Source organism: Arachis stenosperma, chromosome 1 (genome assembly GCF_014773155.1).
Source record: "Arachis stenosperma cultivar V10309 chromosome 1, arast.V10309.gnm1.PFL2, whole genome shotgun sequence".
NCBI lineage: Eukaryota > Viridiplantae > Streptophyta > Magnoliopsida > Fabales > Fabaceae > Arachis > Arachis stenosperma.
The window spans coordinates 134413862-134430760 of NC_080377.1; the positions used below are offsets into that span (position 1 = coordinate 134413862).

General features: G+C 37.9%; 1 protein-coding gene and 1 long non-coding RNA gene across 2 annotated transcripts; one reads left to right on the forward strand and one right to left on the reverse strand.

Moving 5' to 3' along the window:
* The first annotated feature begins 3841 nt into the window (after positions 1–3841).
* Positions 3842–5400, forward strand: LOC130947419 (uncharacterized). Its single transcript, XR_009072667.1, has 3 exons — positions 3842–4007; positions 4114–4954; positions 5041–5400. It is a non-coding gene; the product is annotated as an uncharacterized LOC130947419 (long non-coding RNA).
* Positions 5401–6518: 1118 nt separating this feature from the next.
* Positions 6519–9815, reverse strand: LOC130950958 (protein NEN1). Its single transcript, XM_057879598.1, has 6 exons — positions 9470–9815; positions 8838–8995; positions 8696–8742; positions 8527–8590; positions 7461–8182; positions 6519–7015 (listed from the first exon to the last, which is right to left on the reverse strand). Exons 1-6 carry the CDS (start codon positions 9747–9749, stop codon positions 6781–6783), a joined length of 1506 nt encoding a protein of 501 aa, XP_057735581.1. The 5' UTR covers positions 9750–9815; the 3' UTR covers positions 6519–6780.
* Positions 9816–16899: the final 7084 nt, after the last annotated feature.

A 16899-nucleotide genomic window follows, 5' to 3' on the forward strand; every position in this document is an offset into this window, starting at 1 on the left:
CAAAATGAAAAATAACATAGAGATACTTATGTAATTCATTAGTGGGAATTTCAGATAAGTATTTGGAGATGCTTTGTTGCTTCTGAACCTCTGCTTTTCTATTGTCTTCATCCAATCATGCATCCTCCCTTCCATGGCAAGCTGTATGATCCTCTCAGAGAAAATGGTCCGGCTACGGTTTTTGTACGGCTAATCAACTGTCGGATTTCTCGTCTCAGATGAAAAATACCAGGCACAGCTACCGCAGGGCTAATCATCTGTCGATTATCACTTGTGTCGGAATAGGATCCCTTGATCCTTTTGCACACTGTTACTGCGCCCAACAGTCGTGAGTTTGAAGCTTGTCACAGTCATCCCTTCCTAGATCCTACTCGGAATACCACAGACAAGGTTTAGACTTTTCGGATCTCAGCAATGCTGTTTATTGGTTCTAGCTTATACCACGAAGGTTCTAATCACGAATTCGGATGCTCTGTTGTCAGGAGTGGTGATGCAAATTCGTGGATCAGAGACCGAAGAGAATATACTCCGGCTGTCGTCCAATGACTATGTTGAACATCATGTAGACCGCTTTGTGGTTTTCAGGCACACGGATCTTGGTTAAGCGAGTAATGAAGATAGTGGGTGATTGTCATAGGTCACCCCCTTCATTCTGACTTAACTGAATTAAGTACGAGAGTATATCTTAGAGAAGAAGTAGGCGTGAATTGAAAGAAAAACAATAGTACTTGCATTAATTCATGAGGAACAGTAGAGCTCCTCACCTTAATCTATGAGGTATAGAAACTCCACTGTTGGAAAATACATAAGAACAAAATGGTCTAGGCATGGCCGAATGGCCAGCCTCCAAAAAGGGTTCGAAGAACTCCGAAAGGCCAAAGACTTCGAATACAATAGTAGAAAGTGCTATTTATACTAAGCTAGTAAACTAGATTTACAGAGAATGAGTAGATAGTGCAGAAATCCACTTTTGGGGCCCACTTGGTATGTGTTTGGGCTGAGCTTTGAAGCTTTCACGTGCATAGGTCATCCTTGGAGTTAAACGCCAGCTTGGATGCCAGTTTGGGCGTTTAATTCCAGTTTTAGTGCCAGTTCCGGCGTTTTACGCCAGAAAAGGGTCTCTGGTGGGCATTTGGACACCAGTTTGGGGCATCGAATCTCGGGCAAAGTATAAACTATTATACATTACTGGAAAGCCCAAGATGTCTACTTTCCAACGCAATTTAGAGCGCACCAATTGGGCTTCTATAACTCCAGAAAATTCACTTCGAGTGCAGGGAGGTCAGAATCCAACAGCATCTGTAGTCCTTTCTCATCTTCTGAATCAGATTTTTGCTCAAGTCCCTCAATTTCAGCAAGAAAATACCTGAAATCACAGAAAAATACACAAACTCATAGTAAAGTCTAGAATTGTGATTTTTGCATAAAAACTAATAAAAATATACTAAAAAGTAACTAAAATACACTAAAAACTACCTCAAAACAATGCCAAAAAGCGTATAAATTATCCGCTCATCAGTCGGTATGCACCAAAGGGTAAGCCAAAAAGCGTGACGACCTCAAGCTAGCCTTACTTTGAAGAAAGTTTCTTTAAAACCATGGAACGAATCCTCGAAGAGATCAAAGATTTGCCGGTTTTGCACAGATCGAAAGGAAAGGTACCCCTTTTTATGCTTACCCTCTCGGGATGGATTTGTAAGTAAGAAAAAGAAGAGAAAAACTTCGACGGAGGCGGGGGCTCCAGGTATCGTAAACAATCTCGAAGTACTGGGTGGCTGCTCAGCTGTTTGGATGAAGTTGCGAGGGAGCAATGTCACACTGGTTTAAGAGGCCCATGACAAACGGAGAATAAGGAAGACGAACTCTCATAACTGTGAACATGGGCTTGTAAACCCACATCTAGTTGGGAACCCGGAGAAACTCGAGGTTGAGTTGACAAACACGTGTTTGGGGGCCTGGCACGAAAACATTATAGTTGGATTCTTCGGGACCACCCCGACATAACGCCCCCGAGTTGCGAAGCTCTTGTAAATCCTCCACAGTCACCCCGGAGAACGTGCTCGTGACATCGATGGTACACTAGACGTAACGATTCACAAGAGGTTGCTGCACCATACTACAGTGGGGGCACCACTTATGTTAAAATCTCGAAAAGTCAGAAGCTCGAGTTAAGCCAAAACTAAAACTAAGTTCTCTTACCTTATCACTATCCTATACTGCACTATTTTCAGGCCTAAATCCAAAAAGAGACACCTACGACACACCCCCTAAGGGCTATATAACAGGCACTAGTTTCATGTAGGCAAAAGCAGTAGTAAAATGTAGCAGCAATGGCAAGATACAGTAGAAATGGCAAAAAGAAGCATCAAAGTGGAAAAATAAACATAAAAGAATGCTCACTTACCAATATCTGAGGTAAAATAGGTTAAAATAAAAAATTGCAGTAGCATAAGATTCCGAACAGTATAGAGACAAACGCAGCAAATTGTAGTGCATGAGGAAGAAGAAATGGCGAACGGGGGGTAGCAGTTGTGGAAGAGAGTGAAAAATGGGAGTGAAAAGTGAAAGGGAGATATGAGTGGTAGGATGATAACTGTTGAGGAAGAAGCGCGAAAAGACAGGGGTAAAATGGACCTTTCCTCTTGCTTTCAAATCACTCATAAAAGGCATTAAATGCTCTGGACACGAAAACCAAAACAACAGCCCCAAGTAACACATTGGGGGCAGCTCACGCGCACTAGAGGTGTGAATCCTGCAAACAGAGTCACGAGTAGGAAAAGACAGCTGCATGAGGAGATACGAGTAAGATGAACGCGCTAATCGCGATCCTCACAACTTGCCACGTTGGGGGCACTCTTCTGCCCCAACCCAATAAGGATCAGAGGTCCATTCGGCAAACTACAAACCCAACGGGTCCTCGACCCATACGAGCCAAAGTGACCTATGCGTCACACCACCTCCTAGGAAAGACCTGGACAGCTGGCTGAAGTTTCCAGGCGAATGGACCCCAGCGAAAGGGCCCACCCGAGTACAAGGTATAAAAGGGGAGAGACCTACCCCTCCCCTAAAGTACATCATCTTTTCACCTTAATTAGCCGTCTCTTTATACGAACACTTACTTTAGTATCAGAGTGTTCTTACAGGTGGTCCCACCTGCCAATCTACGGATGATCGTGGCTTCTCTCTCCCTCACCAAGCTCGCAGTTAGGTCCAAATTCTCAACACCCCACCGTTGCTCACACCTAGCCATGCACCATATGTCCCGACGAGTAACCAAACACACATAAACAATAATTTAAATTTAATTATATTTGACTTGTGTTATGTGTATATTAATGTTAACATATAAGATTCGATTCATATAAAATTCAACTTGTAATTTAAAAAAAAGAGACAATGTTATACATGATAAAATCTTCGAATACATGAACAAGTTTATATATGATGTATAAAATATAATAATATAAGCTAAGGTACTATTTATTTGGATATGATGAACAAATTTGTGTATTAGATGTGTAAAATATAATATAAGGTACTACTTATTTATGTATGATGAGGAAAAAAATCAAATAACATCAAAGAATATTAACATAATTAATATAGAAATATCCTAATATATTCTAACATAATTAATATTGAATCTTTGATATATAAATATGTTTGGACGAGCACATTTTAATTGGATGTTTAGTTTTAGTTTTAGTTAATTTAATCCACTAAGAATTAATATCTTAATTAAAATAGGACTATTTTGTAATTAAATAGTTTTATAAAATGGATGATTATATAATTTTGTAAATATTAAAAAATAAATTTATGTTTTTTACTATTGTTTGAAACCCAATGGACCGCAACTCCTATTCCTCTCTAAAATTGAAAGAAAAAATCAACTCAAGTCCTACCCATCCATTGACCCAGCTCGCCGCTCGCAGCCCGCAGCTTCTGCATCTCCGCAGCCACGCCAACCACCGCAGCTACCTCAACCCCGCATCAGCTTTATGAAGGTATAGTGTTTGATAAAAGTAACAAAAAGTTACTGTTGAATAAAAGATCATTATCTGCTGCTATTTTTTTCATTGGTTTCCTGGTGCCATTTTTTCCTTTCTATAGGACATATGTGATCGTGTGGTGAAAGAGTTGGAGACAATAGGTGTTTCAGAGTTTTTTGGCTCTAAGATGTCTGATGATCTACAAGTAACGAATGAAGCAAAAGGTATGATTCAGGAAGGTTGAATGAGTCCAATGAAATGGCAAGTGATGCTGGGGCCAACAAGCATTCTGATAAAGGGTCCAAGAAAAGAAAAAAAGAGAAAAGCCACTAGAAGCATGATTTGGAAGAAGAAGAAAAGAATCAATTTTTAGTATTTTAGTAAATTATACAATTACTTATTTTGGGATATAATTTAATTTTAAAATAGTTTAACCATAGTTAACATAACAACCAATTAAAAAGTGACGTATCATAAAGAGTAATTTATATATTATTATAGAAAAGATAGAGTAAAATTTACCATATATTTATTATTGAATTTTTTTATTTAAATTAAATAAATATAAAATTTATGAAAATACATAAAGTATACACAAAATTCACCAATTTGCGGTTGTTTGAGTAAATATGAGCCTAGAAATTTGGAGGAGTGGAAGAGGCAAAACTGGACCAGTGATTGTGTGAAGAAGGAACCACTCAAGTGTGAGAGAATGAGGAAGAATGGAAGTGAAGTAGTAGCATGCCAAGTCCAAGAAGATGATGGTTTCTTGAAACTTGTAACTATGACGGTTTCGTATTTCGCATAGAGGTTGGATGTGGAGGAAGAACAATGTGGACCTCAGTGCTTGAAGAATTGCTCTGGCATTGGCTGCTTTTATTGGATCACATATTTGATTGACTTGCAACAATTTTTAAGCGAAGGAATTGATCTCTTCATCCGTCTCCCCCATTCAGAACTAAGTATGTTTTCTTCTTGTTCTTGCTTAGAAACTAGGACGTATGCTATTATAACTTGCTTAATGAATCTACTTTTTAAATGTTATCAGAAAACACATTAAACAACAATAAGAGTTCAAGAAAGAGCACGTTGATCATTGCTGTAACAGTTGGAGCAGCCATTATCTTGGCGGCTTGTGCATATCTAGCCATTTGTGCTAGGCACACGAGGAAAAGGAGAGTTAAGGATTCAGGTATCATAGAGATGATGAAGAAGAACTCGGAAGAAGTGTTCTGCACAATGAAATTAGAGTTATAAATTGAGAGGAACTAAACTGAGTTTAAATTAGAATGAATTTACTTTACTTAGCTGTTAGAATTGTCTTACGTGGTAAAAAATGGTCATATCAGCACTTCGATAACTTAAAATTTGAAATGATATAGAAATCATTATGATATCCGGAGTTTTATCGGAGAGACTACTATAAAAAGATTTGTATCTGATGACTATTTTAGATAATTACATAAATTTCATAAATTATTATAGAAATGGAGTAATTCTAAAACAATTTACGTATTTAAATAGTGAATCACATATTGATTATTATGCGTGTAATTAAAATATACACACATGTCGGTTACTTAGGTCCGCGATGTGTAAGAAAAAATTTTGGTCTGATCGATTACAATGAGAATGTGAAATACTCACAAAAAATATGTATCTCGACTGCTCAATGTACAAAATACAATTATCTCAAGCATAGTAGTAATCTGTAATCGAGATATGAAAACATTTAACACGGATGCATGGGGATAGCTATGTCTAAAAAAATTTCTTTTATATAAGCAATTTCAATATTTCATTCACCATATACCATCACAACTAATCAATACCTTATATTCTCTTCTCCTACTTAACAAATTATGGTAAAAATATTTTCAAAAGTATCTAAATTATTTTTATATGATAAAAATGATACATTTCAAAAAATATTTTTAGATAATCTTTTAAGAAGTATGTGTCACATTTACCATAATTTTTATTTCTAAATAAAAAATATTATGATATTAAACTGAGTCTTAATAAAAGTGATATGTTAAGGGGGTTATTGATATGATTTTTATTTAGAAAAAAAAAATACAAAAATAGTAAATACTATTTTTATCCTTAACATTCATACTTTATTTTAATTTTATCTTTAACGTATAGTTTCAATTTTATCATGATGTTTTAATTATACTACAACCCTACATGTTAAACGGTTAATGACACATCAGCATACAATTACTATATTAATATCTCCGAAAATAGTGTTATCCCTCAAGAATATAATTAAAACATATTTAAAATACTAAAGACAAAATTAAAATAAATTAGATGTTGAGTTATTTTAAAAAGTTTTTCAAAAATTTTATAGAGAAAAAATATATTTAACCTTTTTTTAAAGAACACGGTTCTTTCTCAATTGTTACTTACTTCATTACTGCGGCAAGGGTGAGTGTTGATTTTTCACTTTTAATATTGACTCTTATTGGTCCTTGAAATTAATAATGCTACTTTCATCTCTCATCTACATTTTTTTGCGACAAGTTTATTGTAGAAGGTGAAGATGGAGTTGAGTTGACTAGTTGAGGACGAACCCATGACCATGAGTAAACAGAAGAATTTTGGAAGGTATGAACATTAGTTGAACTATGAATCATGAAATTGAACTAATTAACATCAGTACTCTATACTTAATAAACAAATGTGATTGTAGCAAATTCTGTTGATAACAAATTTTAATCAGTGCCATAATGTAGCACCTAACCTAAAATTAAATGTAAAATCCCATCTTCGGATATTCCTTTTACTTGCAATCGATAATCAACTTTTTGGCAACTAGTTTGATCCCTGCATTCTGCTGATAGTCATATGGATCTAGGGAGAAGAATGCGTCCACAAATGTCCCAGGCGTGAACAACGAACCCAGTTCTTCGGCGTCAAACTTGCTGAAGAGGAGTCTTTGCACAGTGCCAGATGATTCTCTCTGATATATCTCAGTGGCATAGAAGGCAACGTCTCCACATACTGCTGTAGGTATACTGCAATGTAAGTGTTGCAAAAATCAGTGAAATTCTCAATAGGATCACAATAGCAGAAAAATTTGAATTCACTTCAATTCAGTTAATGATATTCTTTAAGTCATCCCTACCTTCATGATGTTAAGCACACAAACAATAGAAAGCGCACATTGATATACTGTAATTTCTTATGATTTAAATATAACTAGAAACAAGTTCGGAATAATGGAAAATCTTCTTTAGTTGCTTCAAACCCCAATAAATATTTGGTGGTCATGTAAAATTTAATTGCCAGTTTCCAGAAAAACTTTGCATGCTGAAATAAGGCTATCATTTTCATTGCTAATTCAGCTCAAATCAGATTTGGCTTTGATAAGCTAAAATACTGGGGGTTCAAACTTTTTCTTAAAAAAGAAAGAAAAAGAAAAAAGAATATGCATGCTTATGATATAGGCCAAGAACTTACTGCAATCTGGCAGTCGGATAGTTGAAGAAGCCTTCTTTTCTAATAACAACTGGCCTCCAATCAGAGCTGCTTCCAGAATCCACGGATAACTTTTGTACAACACTGTCACATGCATCAAGAACTTTACATAAACTCGGTGATGCGTCAACTACAAAATTTAACCGCGGCCGACCAGCATTATCGTAAAACTTTGTGCTTATTCCAAATCGAACTTTCAGACTAGTGCAATGAAGCTGAAAGGGGAAACCACTGTGCTGTAATTCTATATTCCGACTGCCAAAGAGAGATGGAACAAGAGATGCATCAATAGAAGGAATACATATTTCATCCGGTTCTAGAACAACGTAGCTGCTGGATGCTGGAGACACAAAAGATGAGGAAGACATCTCAGTTGACTCTTGTGTGGGTTTTTCATCCATGGCAACATCAGACTGAATGGATTTTTGTATTTCATCACCAAGAGTACGTAGGTCGAAATAGTCTTGTTTATCTATATTGGACTGTGCAGTATCTAAGACAGATCCGTTTGCATTGCCCCTTGTAAGAGAAAGTATTGGATGATTTTCTTCTTTGGTTTCAGTGGCAGATGATGACATTACAAAATCCTTATTCATATTTGTTGAGCTTCCATCTAAGGGAGATTTCCCGTTACTACGACTTCTGGTAATAGCATTGGGTGAAATCCAACTGTTTGCAGTCAATATATCTGGGAGACTAGACTCCTGTATAGACAAAGAGATTATCGTTATCTCTATGATAAATTTCTCAGTTAATTTGTAAAATAAGGGAGAAAGTTTAGAAATCATGCATGTAACTATAGAGTTGAAACACCAAGAAATGTTGGATTATTCTTCCCACAAACTGCAGTTTAATTATTTAAAAGGAAGCCCAAGTGTTAAGGTTTGTCATGTATAATTAAACCTGAGTAACCATGAATTTTGGTTTCTGTTTAGTTAAAAAAAAACAACAACAACAACAATAATAACAATAGGCGATACATCAATTGCAGAGTTGTTCCAATTCCAGCAATAAATCATAACAAAAGCTTCAAAATTAAGAAATTTACCAAGAATAGAACTGTTGAGCAGTATTTAAGTACTTCAAGATTCATCCGAACATCATCTAAGCTCCTGGTAATATGTTGCAGAAAATATTAGCAAAAAGAAACTGTCTATATGATGCTATAGAGAATGAATGACAAATAACTCCTTGCGTTAGGTACATTCATTAGCTACCTATGTGTTTGCTGTCCAAGCCCGAAATATGTAGCAAGAGAAGCCATCTGCAGCAAATAAACGATTTTTTATAAGCTAATGGCCAAACATGAAATTGTGAAACTGAAAAAGAACCACACATGTCAAATTAATGAAATCATACCTTCATATTACCAGCCCTTCTTCCAAATTTTTGTGTTAACACAACCAGAGAGTCAATAGCACCCTTTGGCTCTGGTGCTTGCTGATTGATAGCGGCAAATGCCTCTCTGATCCGAGCACAGTCGAATCTTAAGATATTGTGACCCGCCCAAATCCGGCCTACACACAACTCAGCACAAGCGACAGATACATAACCATCATTCAAAACCAAAATTTAGGGTAAATCATGAATTCACTTCCACCTAACTACATAAGCTCTCAAAAGAGATGGTTCAAGCCATATCATAAGAGTATCTATAACCAATTCACCAGTAAAATTATGCATTATTCAGAATTCAAGCTGAACTAGCTAATAGCATGCAAGCATGAGAGTATCTATAACAAATTCACCAGTAGAACTATGCATTATTCATAATTCAAGCTCAATGAGCTAATAACATGCAAAAAGGGCACGAAATGGCTTCAGATAATTACTGTGCCATAACTCAACTTCAAACCTACAAGAGTTGTCACCGAAGGTGCTCAATTTCAAAAAAGAAACCATTTCTGGAAAATTCAAATTGAATTTGAAAACGAAAACACAGCAGCAGAGCTTTCTGTGACAGCGGAGCAAAAGAGTCAGAGGAAACCAACCATGAAGGAGGTCGTAAACCGCGTCGGCGATGTCGGCGAAGGAAGGTGCGGCGGCGACGGCGTCAGCAGTGATACCGTTGCAGCGCTCCGACAAGGGCGAAATGAGTGAGAGGTCGGCGGGTCGAACCAGTGTGGAGTAGTTTCGGAGCTCCGTCAACGTTCTCGGGCACACAAGAATGGCTCCGAACTCAAGAATCGCAAAACCCTGACCGGGTCGGGTCGGAACGGTGGTTTCGACGTCGAAGAACACTATTTCGGATCGGTCTTCGTTCGGACCCATTTCAACAGAAAACGATAATCACTGTATCCAACTGAGAAGAACAGAATGGATTTTTAATTGAGTTGATTGATGTAAACTTGAACATTCAAAACGCGCCAATTGTGATTGTTTATATAGTGAACCAACGACGAGGGTGTTGCCGTTTTGTCTTGTGGTATTTATTTATATTTTTTTGAGATTGCTTCATGAGTTAGGTTTCCTTTAGTGGGCTTTTTTTGAAAAAAGTTGGAGGCCCATGCAAGTAATTGAGAAAGTAGAAACCCACACGTGAGGGTATAAATTGAATGACTGGGTGCAATGTTGGAATATGCTTAATGTCTCTTACTCTCTTATCTTGCCTCTAATGCCTAGTTAGCTAGCTAACCTGAATGAAAAGAAATGAATGAACTGGAAAACTTGATGGAGATTACTGAGTTTGGAATATGCTTCATGTAAGTTGTAACCTTTGAATTTTGATTGCTTCCAATAACTAACTTTAAGCCGTGTGGGTTTCCAATGTGTTTAAACTTTAAATAGTTATGGTTTATGGTTTGGGATTAGGATATACATTGTTGTTCTTTTAAGGTATCTTTTACGTGTATATAGTATATACTAGTGGTGAGGTTAATCTTTTTGGATAAGAACCTTTCAAGTTTCAACACTTATTTTCTGAATAGTAGAACCCTAGAACATTGATCCTCTTTAAGAAAAAATGAACAAAAATATTTTAAAACATATTTTAAATGTATTTACTAAATGTTATAATAATAATAATGATGATAATGATTTGAGTAGTAAAAAATAATAATATATTATTAAAAATGTTAACTAATAATTCTTTAATTGTTTAGATAAATTTAATAGACAAAAATAAAAAATATATTACATTCAAAATATTATATAAAAAAAATTAAGAATTATTTAAAAGATATATAATATTCATAGAGATATTAAAAAAATCAGCATAAGTATTAAAAAGATATGATATAAAATATTATAATTATTGATAAATCTCACATAAGCAATTATTAAATGTTAATAAATCTAATTGTTTAATACATAATACTTTTCAAAAATAGTATCAATGTGTACACTGACCTTAAAATGCATCACGTCAGCATACTTGGCTCTAAAATTTAAGCTCATGAATGATAAAATGAAATACTATATATAACATTTATAGAAATATAAAAAAAATTTGTGATAATTTTTAAAAGGATATAAAATAAAATATTAGAATTATTGATCCATAGAAATATAAGAATAAATCATCATAATTACTAAAGAGATATGATATAAAATATTAGAATTATTAACAAATCTCAATATAATTAATCATTGGATGTTAATTTGTGTATGGTTGATTACATAATATTTTTTCAAAAAATAAATGAGAAAAGAGAGGTATCTAAACTGGTACTAGAATGTGCCACACATCAGTATATTTGGTGTCATAATGTAACCTATTGTCGAATTAAAATTACTAGTTATTGAGGATTGACTCACTAAAACATAAGAAAAAATCAAAATAATACTAAAAACAGACAGAATTATATCATATCCGTTTTGGATATCAAAAAGACAAAAAATTCGTTTAAAAAACAATAATACTAAAATAACGAAAACGGAAGAGCCAACGAACTTATCTATTTGCCTTTGTCCGGTACACGACAAAAGGTGGCGCCCTAAAGGCTATTGCAGAGATGAACCAGTGGAGATTACGTGGGAAGGTGATTACCATCGGGAAAGCGAAGTTTCGAAGGCAATTACAGACAAAGGAAAGACCGGTGCAAGTGGATCGGAGAGGTCAGTATGTCCGTGGAGCAGAGGATTATCATCGGGGGAAAGATGTGAGAACTGACATAATCGTAGACGGACATCCGGTGAATAACCAAATGGAAATCAAACAGGAAAATGGAGGTATGAAAAGGATCGAAATGGCCATCGTGGAAGAGAATATGGATTGGTTGGTGAGGAGTTTAGTTGGAAAAACCTTGCAACCACTGGACCTGCATTCGTTAAAGGATACGGTCAGGAAGAATCTGCCTCACATTGTCGACGTCAGGGAGATCAGGAGATCTAAAGTGCTGCTAATTTTTGATACTGTGAAACATGCCGATGAAGCGTTTACATTCGGCCTCAATAATTTGCTGCACCTATTCCATAGGGTTTGGAGGTGGGAGGAGGAGGAAGAGAGATGTCAGACTCGAAGGGTGTGGTGTGGCTGGAGTGTTACGGAGTCCCTCTACACGTATGGTCTCCGGTAACGTTTAAAGCAATCGGAGGACAGTGGGGAGAAGTGGTTCAGTGTACTGTGCCAACAGGAGAAGGTGCCTCGTTTAACAAATTTTAACATAAATAATCGTTAAATGTTAATTTCTGTAATAATTGATTACATAATATTTTTCTTAAAAATAGTTAAAAAGAAAAATATATGTAAACAGGTGCCAAAATGCATTTGTTGCAGAATAATATAATAATTTGTAATTTTGTTACGTGTATACTAAAATTAGCTACTGGTATAAAATATATGTTAAAATACAAATATATATTAAAAATAAGAGTAAAGGACAAATCCGTCCCTGACCTTTTTTACCGCAGACATTTTCGTCCTCGAGGCTTGGGAAATACGTTATCGTCCCTGACCCCCCAGAAAACAGGACATTTTTACCCCTCCGTTAGAGTGTCTCCGTTTAGCCCTGACGGAAAACGATGACGTGGCCCCGTGGCGCTGACCTGGCCTTAACGGGGTGCCACGTTTGCTGGGCTTTCCAAAAGAGGACAAATATGTCCCCAGAGCCCAAAACGCTGCCGTTTCTCCCCCTTCCCCAATCTATGAAGTCCTGAAACCCTAATCCTTCGAAGGTAGTGTGAGAGTGAAGCCGGTGAAGGAGGAAAGGGAACATTGCGACCATGGGATCCGAAGGAGTGTCGTCAAGCTCGAGAAGAGGCCCAGTTCGGGACGCCAGTGATGGAAAGGAGGGTGTGTCACCAAGGTGCTTCTGTGGAGAAAACGCAATCCTGTTCATGTCGAGGACGAGCAGCAATCCGAACAGATTGTTTCTGGGATGTCCCTTTTATAAGGTAAGCAAAGGACATTTGTGTAACTCCGTTTGTGTTAGGGTTTATCCTCAACTCCAACCCTTTCTGAGCCTTGAGGATTGATTCTGTGCAGGTAAGACAACCATGCTGCAAGTTTTTTTTGTGGTTGGACGAGCACGTAGCCGGTCTTGGTGTTGGTGTTACAAGGTACCTGGCAAAGGAGGGAATTCTGCATGGTGAAGAGCCTCTCAGGATGAAAGAGATGGAAAACAAGATGTTGTTGTTGGAGAAGAGGATAGAAGCGTTAGAGGTTAAAAAGAATCAAAATGGGTGGATTATGTGTGTGTTGTTTGTTGTCCTTATTTTTGCTTTATTTAGTTGTAAGTAATGATGTAAGGTTGGTCAAGATGCTGGGGAAAAAATGTATTAATCATTTGTGCATCTGGCTTCACAGTTGATAAATAATTGTGTGTAACATAATTTGGCAAAATCACAGTTGATAAAAGTTGGGAAAGAAATGTTTGTGTGTAACATAAGTTGGCAAAATCACAGTTGATAAAAGTTGCAACTACTGATATTCATAGTATAAAAGTATACATTCATCATGTACTGACATCAAAATAAAAGGAATGCTACCATTAACATGTCGTTTGTTGACAAGTGCTGTTTTAACTCAAAATAAAGACCCAAATCAAAAAAAGGAAATTGTATGTAGAAGTTGTGGTAATCAGTTACATTGGGGTTACATCTAAACAAAAAATATCATAATATCGTCAGCCTTCACTCATGTTGATTCCCTGGATGCTGGGTCAGTTGGTGTTGTTATTTGGGAGACTTCTTGAGATGCGGCTTTCTGCATTGCGCTAGACTGTCCTTGAACCAGTGGTGCCGGTGGCCTGAATATCTTCTGCTTTGGTCTGAGTTTTGATGGTTTCGGGCGAAAAGTGTTGCTAACAATCTCTGGAGCCTTGCTTGGAGCATTACATTGAGGGGTTGTACTTGGGGCTGGTGGCCTGAATGGAGTGACTGTTGGTAAAGGAGGTGCTATGACAAGCGTGGATCTAGTAACCCTGGTTGGAGCTGCTGCATCATTTGCATGAGTTGGTCCTGCTGCACTTGTAACCTGCACGCAAGAGGAGACCAACCAATGGAAAAAAATTTAAACGACACCAACTGTGATTCAGACAACTATGTATATCAACATCACAAAGAGCTCAATTTAAACAGTTACAGTATTTGCTTGATGCAGGGGTTGTGTGTTGGTTGGCTGGCTGCTTGAAGAATCCTGGAGAGTTAATGAACATGTTGTATTAAGACATGCTGATCCTTAACGAATTCATTACTAGTACTCATAAACCCCTGAACTATATGGCAATCAGACAAATAAGTCCCTGACATAGTCATCACTAAGCTTACCATTGGGGTAATCCATACCAGAAACATACAATGCAAACTTACCATTGGGGGTGGAGTTGACTGGGACAAAGGAAGCACAACTAGTTCTTGAGAGCTGCATCCTCCTTTCTTCTTAGACTTCTTGGTCTTAGGCTTCCAGTTGGGGTTTGATGGAGCTCCCTTGCAGGTTTTATAGTTGTGGCCCTTTTCACCACACTTACTGCAAGCCACCGAGAAAGACTTCTTCAATTTTTCACCTTGCATCAATGGCTCAGCAGGATCTTTCTGTCTGTTGTAAACTTTTGGCCGGCCAATAGGTCTCTTGATGATGGGGGGTTCTGGTTGTGAGTACTCAATACGAGGCCAGAATTCTGCACTGGGGACTGGTTTGATGCAGTGTGAATATGTCCTCCGAATTGATTCCATACACAACCAAGGGTGGACATAATCTTCCGCCTTGTCACGCCTCTTCACAATAGCAGCAAGTGCATGTATGCATGGCATCCCTTGCACAAAAAATGTTTTCAATTTGATCATATAGCACAGACTAGTTAAATTACAGGTGATGAAGAAATTAACAGATTATAAGTAGATTTTTGGATTACCAGTAAGTTGCCATCGATTGCAGGAGTAGGTGTACTTAATGAGGTCCACATCTACCTTGCTTCCTTTGCGGCTCACTTCGAACCTTTTTCTTTCATTATCTCCAACCCACTCTGCTGTCCACTTCGTCCCAAGAGTAAGTAATCTTTCCATCCTCTTTTGCTGTACTGGTGCAAGTTTACCAGGGTGATTTTTCAGAACCCGCTTGTGATTTACCATCCTCCGCATCAGGTAACACCTGATTTCTTCGCACATAGTCAGGATCGGCTTGCAGCGGTAATTAACAATTTTGGCGTTGAAGACCTCGCACATGTTGTTAGTGAGGTTATCAACTTTCGGCCCATGTGAGAAATAAGCCTTGACCCAAGTCTCTGGCTCAAACTTGGAGAGGTATTCCCAAGCTCGCTGATTCACTGCCTTCAGCCTTTCCATACAGTCCTTGAACTCAGTAACTGTTGTGCATCTGGCACACTCCCAGACAATCTCTCTTATGTATAAATCTTTGAACCTATTAATGAAGTTCTTCCACATATGCATCACGCAGTTCCTGTGCCTGCCGTTTGGCATGACTTCCTTTAGGGCAAGGAGTAAACCCTGCATTGAACATGAGCAGCCAACAATCACAACTCAGCAGATATATGAAGTGTGCAATAATGAACCAATAATGCATCATACCTTTTGTTGATCTGAAATGAAGTTCCAGCCATGGTGTGCATCGTCTCCTATGTCAGCCTGAAGGTTAGTCAGGAACCATTTCCAAGCATCCTTCGTCTCAGCCCTCACAACACCATATGCAACAACATAGAATTGGTTGTTTGCATCTTGGGCAACTGCTGCAAGAAGCCACCCCATGTAGTATGTCTTCAGAAAGCATCCATCTAGGTGCAGCAAAGGCCTACACCCATCCTTGAACCCTCGCTTACAGGCATCTAAGCATATGTATATCTTATCGAAAATAGGGGGGCTTCTGGAATTGACATAAGTTCCAACCTTGCAGTAGATCTTGGATTACTACTTAAAATCTGCTCACAATAGTCCCTTGTCCTCTTGTATTGTTCCTTCTCGTTTCCCATAATCTTTTCCCTAGCCTCAACAACTGCTCTCTACACCATCTTAGGATGGGGAGCCAAAGAAAATTCCTCCCTTAGGAACTCATTTGCCTCCCTAGTGGTCATGTGTGGTTGGGTAGCCATCCTCTTCACAATTTTCCTGCTGATCCAATGCTGGTCAGCTGCGTTACTTCCTAAATCCCTTGCACAAGTATGATTTGGCTGGTACGTCTTAATTTGGTAACATTGCAGAGTTTTGTTGTAAGACAGATGAACCAAGAAATTGCACTCCTCATCCTTGCAGCCCACTCTCACTCTCTCCCTATCATTCTTGATCCACTTAACCTCCCTACCTTCAGCAATGAATGAGTCCTTCACCACATCTTTAAACCGTTCAACACTTGCAAACCTCATCCCTAACTCAAATCTGCCCTGACCATGAGCATAGTCATCATCAAACTCTGGAAACTTGTGGCCTACACCTTCATCCTCTGATCCCATAGGTGTGTGCAATTCCTCAGACTCGTACTCAAACATGATTTCCTCAGGCTCTGTGGGGACTTCACTTACATAGTATCTCCTTATGTCTTCTACTCCAGCCCTATTGTCACCACCTTCTCCATCACTAGGCCCAGCAGCTGAGTCCATTCCACCTTCACCAGCTGCCCCTGTTTTAGTCTGACAGCTATCATCTCCACTTCGATTCTGGCTTTTACCATCTTGCACCTTCTTCTTACCCTTCTTATACTTATCCTTCACCCCTTGTCTCTTTGTGACTCTCTTCTTCGGGGTTACCACCTTTTTTCTTGGCTCTCTTACTCTTTTTCTCTTGCCACCAACAGCCCCTATACTACTGTCAGAATCACTTCCATCATTCTTCAACCCAGCTGGTGGAGGTTTATATAACACATCTTCGGTGCTCTCATAGCCATCATCCGACGAAGAGGATGTATTCAATTCCTTTAAAATTTCATCCACTTCCACTTCATCATCACCATCCTTGCCAGCATTATCTACTACCTCCGGAGCATCAACGGGGTGGTCAAAGTAAATGTGGAACTCAAGAGACTATTGGTCCTTCA